The 11,810-nt window shown below is 42.9% G+C and overlaps 1 protein-coding gene across 1 annotated transcript; it reads right to left on the bottom strand.

The window, feature by feature from the left end:
- Window positions 1–10,833: 10,833 nt before the first annotated feature.
- On the bottom strand, window positions 10,834–11,733 carry LOC129668881 (putative vomeronasal receptor-like protein 4). Its single transcript, XM_055596978.1, has one exon. It carries the CDS (start codon window positions 11,731–11,733, stop codon window positions 10,834–10,836), a length of 900 nt encoding a protein of 299 aa, XP_055452953.1.
- Window positions 11,734–11,810: the final 77 nt, after the last annotated feature.

Below are 11,810 nucleotides of genomic sequence, written 5' to 3'. Positions count from 1 at the left end.
GACCCATTGGCCTCTAGCCAGAAATGTACAGCCGTGACCATGTTATATTTGTTATAACATGACTAAGTACCTTTTGGCTTCTGTAACCTGCTTATGAAGACATTCAGGGACTATTTTGAGGTCACCTTGACTACCTAGTTTTGGTAGAGCAGAACAGCTCTTGGCTTGCTTGTGCAGATGCTCAAGGGCTTCTTCTGTTTTCACCTTTAACTGTCCTTCCCTCACCTGCCTTCTGGGGGCAGTCTCACAATTGGCTCAGAGATTGTTGTCCTGCTAGCAGCTTTAATAACTTATAGTCTGTATTAAATATGTGGCCTTTTCACAAACAGTACACAACAATGACAGTAGGATAGTACAATACCCACAATACATCGCAATACCAGAACTGATCCCATGACAGACTTCTGAGATACAGTGGAGAGATTTGTAGCTCATCAGAAGTTTAAAGAGAAAATAAAGAGGCAAGAACTTGACATGTAGTCTGTGGTTGAGGCTTTTCCAAGCGATGGTCCTGGGACTGATGATGACAGCCTGGACCATAGGGAAGTGACAGTCAGAGCAGGTGGAAAGGTTCAGAGACACCTTTTCTAGGTAAACCATGCTTTCACAAACCTTGACTAGGAATTTCTGAAAGAAGAAAACTGGAGTCACAACTCTGACCCACTGAGGGCACAGAGAGCAGAATTGTGTTTCTCTTGGACAGGGAGGCAGGAGTAGGTGACCATTGGCCACAGGTTCAAGGTTGCCCACAGGTAAAGTAATCCTGTGGATCTAGGGTACACACGGTGACTGTGGTGTATACCGCACTGTACACTGGGAAGTCGCTGAGATTTCAGGAGCTTTCACACGACTCATCAAATGATAACGAAGGAAAGGATGGATATGTTAATTTAGCTTACCGGCAACATTCATATAAAAACTATATCTAAAGAATTTTAATTATATGCCACTTTTACTTTTAATAATACAAGAGAAATTACCAAAAAAAAAAAAAAAGTCTTTGGATAGAAATGTCAGGTGAGGTAGTGAAGTCTCATTCTTACCCACATTGCCCACTCCATAAGAAAGATGGTGGATATGCTGTGTGAAACAAAGGAGGTCATTTGAGAGACAGCCCTTCTCCCCAGCCATGCATCTACCTCAGAACACTATGGAAAAGATGGCTGTTTTAGGGTTCTCTAGAGGAACAGAATCAAGTGGATGAAAACTGTTTCATATATATGATAAATGTGCATATGTAATGCTAGAATGTATTGAGTCATCTTTAAATAAGTAACAAGAGCAAAATCGCAAAGGAGCCCTGAGAACAAGTATTTTACTTGGTCCTTGAGGGTAGGTGCTCAAAAGTTGGAAGGAGTGGTCTCACCATAGCTGTCACACAGTGGGGGCCGTAACTGGTAGTTACTCCACAAGTCAGGTGCCTCAGTAGTTCCAATATGACTTTAGAAGCCTAGAAGTTTCCTAGAGAGCCATTGGATCTGTTCTCAGGAAAGGAATCAACCCCAGCAGCAGCACCACCACCACCACAACCACCAACACGACAGCAAATTAACTCAGAGACAAGAGGGAAGGCCAAGCAAGCACAAGGCGGGATGATCTTCCCTCTGACACACAGTTTTAACCTGGGTTCTTACCATTAGGGGTCACCCACAATTGGTGTCAGGGGGTCTTCCCACACCAATCAAGACAGAACAATTCTTCAGGTGAGCCTCCTTACTCAGACAATTATATAGATCTATATGTAGAGAGACACCATGCACATACACACACACACACACACACACACACACACACATATTATTAAACATTAAGGACCTAGTTTATATCATCAAAGAGCAGTATTTCAGAGATCCACAGCCTGTCTTGTCTCTTGTTTTGCTCTAGAGAGTCTCAACTCTATGACCAGAGCAGGAATGCATGCAGCCTTGACTCCCCTCGAGGCACTCAGCTTCAGAGAGAGCAGTTCAGCCCCACTCCCTGCAAGATCTGTTTGTGTCTTCCTGTTTATCCTGGGGAGGAACTGCAGCGAGCTGACTGGCAGTTTGGGTGAACAGCCCTTTGTGGTCCTTCATCCCTTCAGGAGTGGCTCTCACACAGCTCCAAGCAGAAAGAAGCCTCTCAGGGATGACTGCAATGCACTGTCTTAAGGACTTGGACTCACTGGGTCCTCCTGGGCTGGAGGCTGTGGAGTTCTAGGCAGCACCAATGTCCTACTTCTTAGCAAATCTGTACCACCTTGGCTTCAAGCAAAACCCAACATTCCCTCAGCACTGTGGTTCCTTTGTCTGTGGGTAAACATGCTGCTCCTACATAACATGAGGGAAGATAAAGTCTGGGATCCAAGAGACAAGGAGGCCTAACAAACACTGTAATGTTCAGTACCAGCCATAGTGAGTGATCAGGAGCCAGCAGAGGTGGAAGCCCCAGTGTAAACAATCTCTTACCCTGAGGTATTTACATGTAAGTGTGCCAGTAAAGCCTGGCCAGAAGCATGGTCACCAGACCTGCCGTACCATCATTTGAGAGAGCCTATTCCCCAGTGTCCTGTCATGTTACTTTAAGATCTAACCTGGTTATTATTTTTTTTAATTTTTTATTAATTACACTTTATTCATTTTGTATCCCCCCATAAGCCCCTCCCTCCTCCCCTCCCGATCCCACCCTCCCTCCCCTTTCTGCATGCATGCCACTCCCCAAGTCCACTGATACGGGAGGTTCTCCTCTTCTTTCTGATCTTAGTCTATCAGATCTCATCAAAAGTGGCTGCATTGTCCTCTACTGTGGCCTGATAAGGCTGCTCCCCCCTCAGGGGGAAGTGATCAATGAGCAGGCCAATCAGATTATGTCGGACGCAGTCCCTCTTCCCATTACTATGTAACCCACTTGGACACTGAACTGCCATGGGCTACACCTGTGCAGGGGTTCCAGGTCATCTCCACGAATAGTCCTTGGTTGGTGTATGATTTTCTGGGAAGTTCCCTGTGTTCAAATTATCTTGTTCTGTTGCTCTCCTTGTGGAGTTCCCGTCCCCTCCAGCTCTTACTATTTCGCACTTCTTACATAGAATTCCATTCACTCTGCCCATCAGTTGGCCATCAGGCTCAGCATCTGCTTTGACAGTCTGCAGGGCAGAGGCTTTCAGAGGCCCCCTGTGGCAGGTTTCAAGGTTGCTTCCTGTTTTCTTCTGGCTTTCAGAGGCCCTCTGTAGTAGGTTCCGAGGTTGTTTCCTATTTTCTTTTTCTTCTGATGTCCATCCTCTTTGCCTTTCAGGATGGGGATTGAACATTTTGGCTAGGGTCCTCTCTTTTGCTTAGTTTGTTTAGATGTACAGATTTTAGTGGGTTTATTCTATATTGTATATTTATATGAGTGAGTATATACCATGCATGTCTTTTTCCTTCTGGGACAACTCACTTGGGATGATCCTTTCCAGGTCCCACCATTTACCTGCAAATTTCATGATTTCCTTATTTTTCATTGCTGAGTAATACTCCATTGTATAGAGGTACCACAATTTCTGCATCCATTCTTCAGTTGAGGGGCATCTGGGTTGGTTCCAGCTTCTGGCCATTACAAATAAAACTGCTACAAACATGGTTGAGCAAATGTCGTTTTTGTGTACTTGCGCCTCTTTTGGGTATATGCCTAGGAGTGGTATGGCTGGATCTTGAGGAAGCGCTATTCCTAGTTGTCTGAAAGCGCCAGATTGATTTCCAGAGTGGTTGTACCAGTTTACATTCCCACCAGCAGTGGAGAAGGGTTCCCCTTTCTCCACAACCTCTCCTGCATGTGTTGTCCCTTGAGTTTTTCATCTTGGCCATTCTGATGGGTGTAAGGTGAAATCTCAGAGTTGTTTTGATTTGCATTTCCCTAATGGCTAATGAGGTTGAGCATTTCTTTAAGTGCTTCTCTGCCATTCGATATTCCTCTACAGAGAATTATCTCTTTAGCTCTGTTCCCCATTTTTTAAGTGGATTACTTGGTTTGCTGCTTTTCAGCTTCTTTAGTTCTTTATATATATTGGATATGAGTCCTCTGTCAGATAAAGGGTTGGTGATGATTCTTTCCCAATCTGTAGGCAGTCGCTTTGTTTTAATGACGGTGTCCTTTGCTTTACAGAAGCATTTCAGTTTCATGAGGTCCCATTTATTGATTGTTGCTCTGAGCCTGTGCTGTTGGTGTTCTGTTCAGGAAGTTGTCTCCTGTACCAATGAGTTCTAGGGTATTCCCCACTTTTTTTTCTAGCCGATTTAATGTGTCTGGTTTTATGTTGAGGTCTTTGATCCACTTAGACTTCAGTTTTGTGCAGGGTGATAAGTATGGATCTATTTTCATTTTTCTACATGTAGACATCCCGTTGGACCAGCACCATTTGTTGAAGATGCTATCTTTTTTCCATTGTATGGTTTTGGCATCTTTGTCAAAAATCAGATGTCCGTAAGTGTGTGGGTTTATTTCTGGCTCTTCTGTTCAATTCCATTGACCCAACATTCTGTTTCTATGCCAGTACTATGCAGTTTTTATAACTGTTGCTCTATAGTACAGCTTGAGATCAGGGATGGAGATACCTCCAGAAGATCTTTTATTGTAGAGGATTGTTTTAGCAATTTTGGGTTTCTTGTTATTCCATACAAAGTTGAGAATTTTTCTTTCCAGGTCTTTAAAGAATCCTGTTGGCAATTTGATGGGAATTGCATTAAATCTGTAGATTGCTTTTGGTAAGATGGCCATTTTTACTATGTTAATCCTGCCAAGCCATGAGCATGGAAGATCTTTCCATCTTCTCATATCTTCCTCTAATTCTTTCTTCAGAGACTTGAAATTTTTTTCATACAAGTCTTTGACTTCCTTGGTTAGGGTTACACCAAGGTACTTTATGTCATTTGTGGCTATTGTGAATGGTGTTGTTTCTCTAATTTCTTTCTCAGCCCTTTTGTCTTTTGTATACAGGAGTGCTACTGATTTTTTTGAGTTAATTTTGTATCCCGCCACTTTGCTGAAGGAGTTTATCAGCTGTAGAAGTTCCCTGATAGAGTTTTTGGGGTCACTCATATATACTATCATATCATCTGCAAATAGTGATAATTTGACTTCTTCCTTTCCAATCTGTATCCCCTTGATCTCCTTCAACTGTCTTATTGCTCTAGCAAGGACTTCCAGCACTATGTTGAAGAGATATGGAGAGAGTGGGCAGCCTTGTCTTGTCCCTGATTTCAGTGGGATTGCTTTAAGTTTCTCTCCGTTCAGTTTGATGTTGGCTATAGGCTTGCTGTAAATCGCCTTTACTATGTTTAGATATGTGCCTTGTATCCCTGATCTCTCCAGTACTTTAAACATGAATGGATGTTGGATTTTGTCAAATGCTTTTTCAGCATCTAGGGAGATTATCATGTGGTTTTTTTCTTTCAGTTTGTTAATATGGTGGATCACATTGATGGATTTCCGTATATTGAACCACCCCTGCATACCTGGGATGAAGCCTACTTGGTCATAGTGGATAATATCTTTGATGTGTTCTTGGATTCAGTTTGCAACTTTTTTGTTAAGTATTTTTGCATCAATGTTCATAAGGGAGATTGGCCTGAAATTCTCTTTCTTTGTTGAGTCTTTGTGAGGTTTAGGTACCAAAGTGATTGTGGCTTCATAGAATGAGTTTGGTAATGTTCCTTCTGTTTCTATTTTGTGGAATACTTTGAAGAGAATTGGAGTTAGCTCTTCTTTGAAGGTCTGGTAGAATTCTGCGCTGAAGCCATCTGGTCCTGGGCTTTTTTTGGATGGGAGACTTTTGATGACTGCTTCTATTTCTTTGGGGGATATAGGACTATTTAATTGATTTACCTGGTCCTGATTCAGCTTTGGTAAGTCAAATCGATCAAGAAAATTGTCCATTTCATTTAGGTTTTCAAATTTTGTTGAGTATAGACTTTTGAAGTAAGTCCTAATGATTGTTTGGATTTCCTCAGTGTCTGTAGTTATGTCCCCCTTTTCATTTCTGATTTTGTTGATTTGGGTGGTGTCTCTCTGCCTTTTAGTTAGCTTGGCTAAGGGTTTGTCGATCTTGTTGATTTTCTCAAAGAAACAGCTCTTGGTTTCATTGATTCTTTGAATTGTTTTATTTGTTTCTAATTGATTGATTTCAGCCCTGAGTTTGATTATTTCCAGCTGTCTACTCCTTTTTGGTGTGTCTGCTTCTTCTTTTTCTAGGGTTTTTAAGTGGGCCATTAAGTTGCTTGAATGAGCTGTCTCGAATTTCTTCTTGATGGCACTTAGTGCTATGAACTTTCCTCTTAGCACTGCTTTCATTGTGTCCCACAAGTTTGGGTATGTTGTGTCTTCATTTTCATTGAATTCTAGGAAGACTTGAATTTCTTTCTTTATTTCTTCCCTGACCCAGCTGTCATTTAGTAACAAGTTGTTCAGTTTCCATGTGTGTGTAGGCTTTTTGCTATTTCTGTTGTTGTTGAAATCCAGCTTTATTCCATGGTGATCAGACAAGATACAAGGGATTATTTCAATCTTCTTGTATCTGTTGAGGCTTGCTTTGTGACCAACTATATGGTCTATTTTGGAGAAGGTTCCATGAGGTGTTGAGAAGAACGTAAATTCTTTTGTGTTGGGTGTAAAGTTCTGTAAATGTCTGTGAGGTCCATTTGATTCATGACCTCTGTCAGAGATATTCTTTGTTTAATTTCTGTTTAGTTGACCTGTCCTTTGTTGAGAGTGGGGTGTTGAAGTCTCCCACTATTAATGTGTGGGGATCCATATGTGGTTTAAATTTTATCAATGTTTCTTTTACAAATGTGGGTGCTCTTGTATTTGGGGCATAGATGTTCAGGATTGTGATGTCTTCCTGGTGGAATTTTCCCTTGATGAGTATGAAGTGTCCTTCCTCATCTCTTTTTATTAATTTTGGTTGAAAGTCTATTTTATCAAACATTAGAATGGCTACTCCTGCTTGTTTCTTGGGTCCATTTGCTTGGATAGTCGTCTTCCAACCTTTTACCCTCAGGTAATGTCTATCTTTGTGTCTTAGGTGTGTTTCTTGTATGCAACAGTTTGCTGGGTTTTGTTTACGTATCCATTCTGTTAATCTGTGTCTTTTTACTGGAGAGTTGAGTCCATTGATGTTGAGAGAGATTAATGACCAGTGGCTGTTAGATCCTTTGATATTGATGTTGGCTGTGTTCATAAGGTTGTGTGCTTGGTTGCTTTTTGTTTTGCTGTAGTAAGGTTAATTATTTCTTGTGTTTTCTTGACAGAAGCTAATTTTCTTGGGTTGTATTTTCCCTTCCAGTATCTTCTGTAATGCTGGATTTGTGTGTAGGTATTGTTGAAATTTGTTTTTGTCATTGAATATCTTGTTTTCTCCGTCTATGAGGACTGAGAGTTTTGCAGGGTATAGTAGCCTGGGTTGACATCTGTGTTCTCTTAGGGTCTGCATGATATCTGTCCAGGCCCTTCTGGCTTTCATAGTTTCTGTTGAAAAGTCAGGTGTGATTCTAATGGGTTTGCCGTTATATGTTACTTGGCCTTTTTCCCTTGCAGCTTTTAGTATTTTTTCTTTGTTCTGTATCCTTACTGTTTTGATTTTTATGTGGCGGGAGGATTTTCTTTTCTGGTCAAATTTGTTGGGTGTTCTGTAGGCCTCATGTATCCTTATTGGCTTCTCCTTTAACTTGGGGAAATTTTCTTCAATGATTTTATTGAAAATATTTTCTGGGCCTTGGAGAAGGGAGTCTTCTTTTTCCTCTATTCCTATTATTCTTAGATTTTGTCTTTTCATATTGTCTTGGATTTCTTGGACGGTCTGTGTCAGGAATTTTTTGGATTTAACATTTTCTTTGACAGATACGTCGATTTCTTCCATTGTATCTTCTACACCTGAGATTCTTTCTTCCATTTCTTGTATTCTGTTGGTTATGCTTACCTCTGTAGTTCCTGTTTTCTTCCCTAAATTCTTCCTCTCCATTATTTCCTCCATTTGTGTTTTCTTTAATTTTTCTAGTTCTGTCTTCAGGTCTTGAGTTGTTTTGTTTACTTCCTTCACCTGTCTGCTTGTATTTTCCTCTTTTCTTTTAGTTCCTTCAACTCTGTCTCTTTTATTTCTTTCAGTGACTTAATTATTTCTTCTCTGAAGGCCACAAGCTGTTTGGCTGCATCTTCCCGTATTTCTTCACGGATGGCCCTAATCTGCTTGTGTTTATCTTTCTCCATTTCTTTACGGATAGCCATGATCTGTTTGGTTTTATCTTCCTCTAATTCTTTATGTATTTTATTTGTTTCCTCTATTATCCTCTTCATCAGCATAGATGTAAGGTCATCTTCTTGATTTTCTATTATGCTGCATTGTTCAGGGCTGTTCGCCTCTGGATGGCTGGGTTCTGGAGATGCCATATTGCTCTGTCTTTTGTTGGTTCAGCCTTTAGGCTGACCTCTACCCATTGGGCTGATTTAGGTGTTGGCTGTTAGTTTCTGTGCTTCCTGGAGTCCTGAGGTAGGGAGTATCCCCTTGGCCGGAAGATGATTTTTCCTGAAGGAGTCCTTCTCTACTTTTTGGTTATGGTCACTGTATGGCCAGTGTTTCTCAGGAGTTGCCACTGCTCACCTCAGGTTTATAGCCCTGAGTAGTAGCTGTGGTCTATGTTAGGCAGGGGGGGATCTCCTCTTACCCATAGAATTTCTCAAGACAGCTGCCCCACTGCTGGGTTTCTTGTTATAAATTTAGTGTGCTGCTGCTCACTAAATTTCCATGTACAGTCCTCTTGAAGAAACTGCTGATTCCTTAGCTGTGGGGTTTTCTCCCAACAGGGAAACTCAGTCTGTTATCCTTGGGGCACAGTTCTGTCTGGGAAAGTGGGAGGTGCACTCAGCAAGTCTCTGGGCCAGAGGCTGAATGCTCCGCTCTGGACCTGGAGAATGTACACCTAGGTTGAGTTGGCACCTGGGGGTGCTGCTCTGGTCTGGAGGCTGGGTGCCTCACTCTGGACCAGAAGCTGTGTGTCCCTGTCTTGGATGGTGGCTGCAGGCACTGCTCTGGTCCAGACACTGTGGGTGTAGCCCTCTTGAAGGACCAGGGATTCCCACAGTTTTGACAGTCTAGCTAGGGATAACTGGTTGATCCTTGGCACAGTATCTGAGGGCTGCTGTAATGGCTCTCTGGCTTTTGTAGGTCTGAGGATGCAGCTGTGTGTCCCAGTGCCCTAGGGGAACTCAATAATGGTGGCAGAGCACAGCGCTCCTGCCTGCACTAGAGTCTGCATGAGTCCAGGAAGTGTTTTGGTGCTAGGTGTCCTAAGCGTTAGAGCTGCTGACCCCCTCCGCTGGGGGTTTCCTCCTGCCAGAGACACGCAGTCTGGTGCCCTGGTGCCCTGGTGCCCACAGTTCTGAGGCGGCGAATCAGGCGCGCAGGCAGGCGCCTGTGTCCTGGCTCTGGGTCCGGACTGGCTCTTGGGGCACCCGTGGAACCCGAGTCTTTTCCAGGGGATGTCTGGGTAACCTGAGGTTGTTCCCAATTGTTTCCTGCTCCATGGGGTTATCTCTCGACTGGGAAATCCAGTCTATGGTGTTGTGGGCCCACAGTTCAGTCTGGGACCATGACCAGATTGCGCTGGCGGGTAGCTCTGGGCTGGCGACCAAGCGCCTGGCGGAACCGGGATCTCTTCCGTGGTTTAGCCGGGTGAGTTAAAGCTGATTGAATCCCCCACCGTGGGGTATCCTCTCACCTGAGAAACACAACCACTTGTGTTTTATGGCCGCGAGTTCTGATTGTTGGTCATTGTGCCAATCCTGCTGTGCTGCTCCTCAGAATGAGAGTCCTCCCGGCGCCGCCATCTTGCCCTGCCTCCCTAACCTGGTTATTATTATGCCACTACATCAACACTAGTTATCTTAGCAGTTTTAGAAGCCAGTACTGTCATATAGTTGTTGACCAAATTGCCTTGATGTGGTGACCTTGCCTGTCTCTGTCATCTTCACTCAGCTGTAGAAACTTAGCTCAGATAAGGGTCACCTCCTCACCTCCCATATCCTCCCTTGCTCTCATGTTCCAGCTTTCGTGGGGAAATATGAAATACTGACTTCTGACAGTAGTGTTACATAAACTGATGAGAAACTAAAAGTTACATGACAGGGATGATAGAATAAGAGAATGCTGTCACCATTCCTAGAAACACTGAACTTAAGATTGTGTGATGCCATAGTTCTTAAGAAAATGAAATGTATTGTTATAATATTTAATTTAATGTTGAAATAGGGAGAAAATTATGGCAAATAGCAGTTTAGTGGGGAATATTTATAATTCCAGCATTTGAGATCCCAAGGCAACACAAGATTGGCCTGAGCTACACACTGACTGTCAGGTCAGCCTATACTACAGAGCAAAAACTATGCCCCCCCCTAAAATTTATCATGGCCCGTGGTAGCTCAGTAACCAAGTAGTTTCCCAAAGTAAGGGGAGCAAGGACTCTTTCTAACAGGATCTCAAGGGCAGGCTCTTTGACCTCCCCACCCCCCCAGGGGAAGAGCAGTACTGTTAGGCCACAGAGGAGGACTTTGCAGCCAGCCCTGAAGATACCTGATAAAACAGGGTCAAATGAAAGGGGAAGAGGTCCTCCCCTATCAGTGGACTTGGAAAGGGGCAGGGAGGAGACCAGGGGGGGAGTGTGGGGTTGGGGAGGGAATGAGGGAGCGGGATACAGGTGGGACACAGAGTTAACAAAATGTAACTAATAAGAAAAATAAAATTTAAAAAAAGAATTTATCATGGCAAAGCATTTACAGTGTATATATGTTTAACTCATAGAAAATAGCTATAGAATGTAATTTCTACACTTCTCAATGAGCATGTAAGACAGGAACACAGACATCTCTGCTGATCAGAACATAGGGACTGAAACTGGCATAACCAAGTTCTAAAAATGTTTTAATATTTAGTAAAACAGAATCGTGTGCCACTGTGAAACCTGTGTAGAAGGAGAGAATAAAATCTGCCCAATAGAAAAAAAGGAAGCAGGTCATGAGAACAAGAACACTCCATGTAGCTCTGATTTCTGGAGAAAGATTGTTTGCAAGCCTGGAGCGGTAAAGGTAGAGGACATGTTTGTGATGTTTATACAGATGGAGAGCCATGGAACCACTGCTCCAGCCCATCAGACTCTGAAAGATGGCATCACGAAGAGTCATGAGAGAGAGGAAAAGCCACTTAACTATGTTCCTGGAGGGCAGCATATAGCAATGCCCAATGAACATTTCAGCTTCAGACGTGTTCAAGCCGTTGCCTGATTTGATGTAGCAGAGCAAGTTGGAGCTTATGAGTAAATTAATAATCCAGAAGAGGAGGATACAGGGAAGAACTTGCCATGTTGTCCGTGGTTTGATCTTTGTCCAAATGGTGGTCCTGGGACTGATGGTGACAGCCTGGACCACACTGAGGAGACAGGTGGTGCAGATGGAGAGGCCCCGTGCCATCCTTGCCAGATAAACCACAGCTTTACAGCCAATATCTCCTAGGAAGTCTCTGAAATAAAACACTGTGGCTATATCTCTGACCCCTGTGCTACAAATAATGATCATATTAGAAAATGACAAATGGATGAGAATAAGGTCTACAGGCTTTTTCTCAGTCCCCAAGGCAGACGTGTACACATGTCTCACAAACACTAGAATATTTCCTACAATTCCAGGCCCAGAAAGAGAAACAAAGACTGTTGCCTGGGTAATGTTATTCCACTTCATCTTCTGACTTGATACACAGCACTAGGAAAAATCATCTGAGAAACACACATAATACTTTTTTCTGCTTATATGTATAA

Source organism: Psammomys obesus, unplaced genomic scaffold, assembly GCF_907164565.1.
Source record: "Psammomys obesus unplaced genomic scaffold, mPsaObe1.curated_primary_1811, whole genome shotgun sequence".
NCBI classification, from domain to species: domain Eukaryota; kingdom Metazoa; phylum Chordata; class Mammalia; order Rodentia; family Muridae; genus Psammomys; species Psammomys obesus.
The sequence above is the reverse complement of the archived record's forward strand: the minus strand, read 5'-3'. Positions and strand labels throughout refer to the sequence as shown.

What these genes read in the sequence shown, in the direction of transcription:
- LOC129668881 (XM_055596978.1), bottom strand. Translation starts at nt 11,733, where the DNA reads ATGAAGTGGAATAACATTACCCAGGCAACAGTCTTTGTTTCTCTTTCT.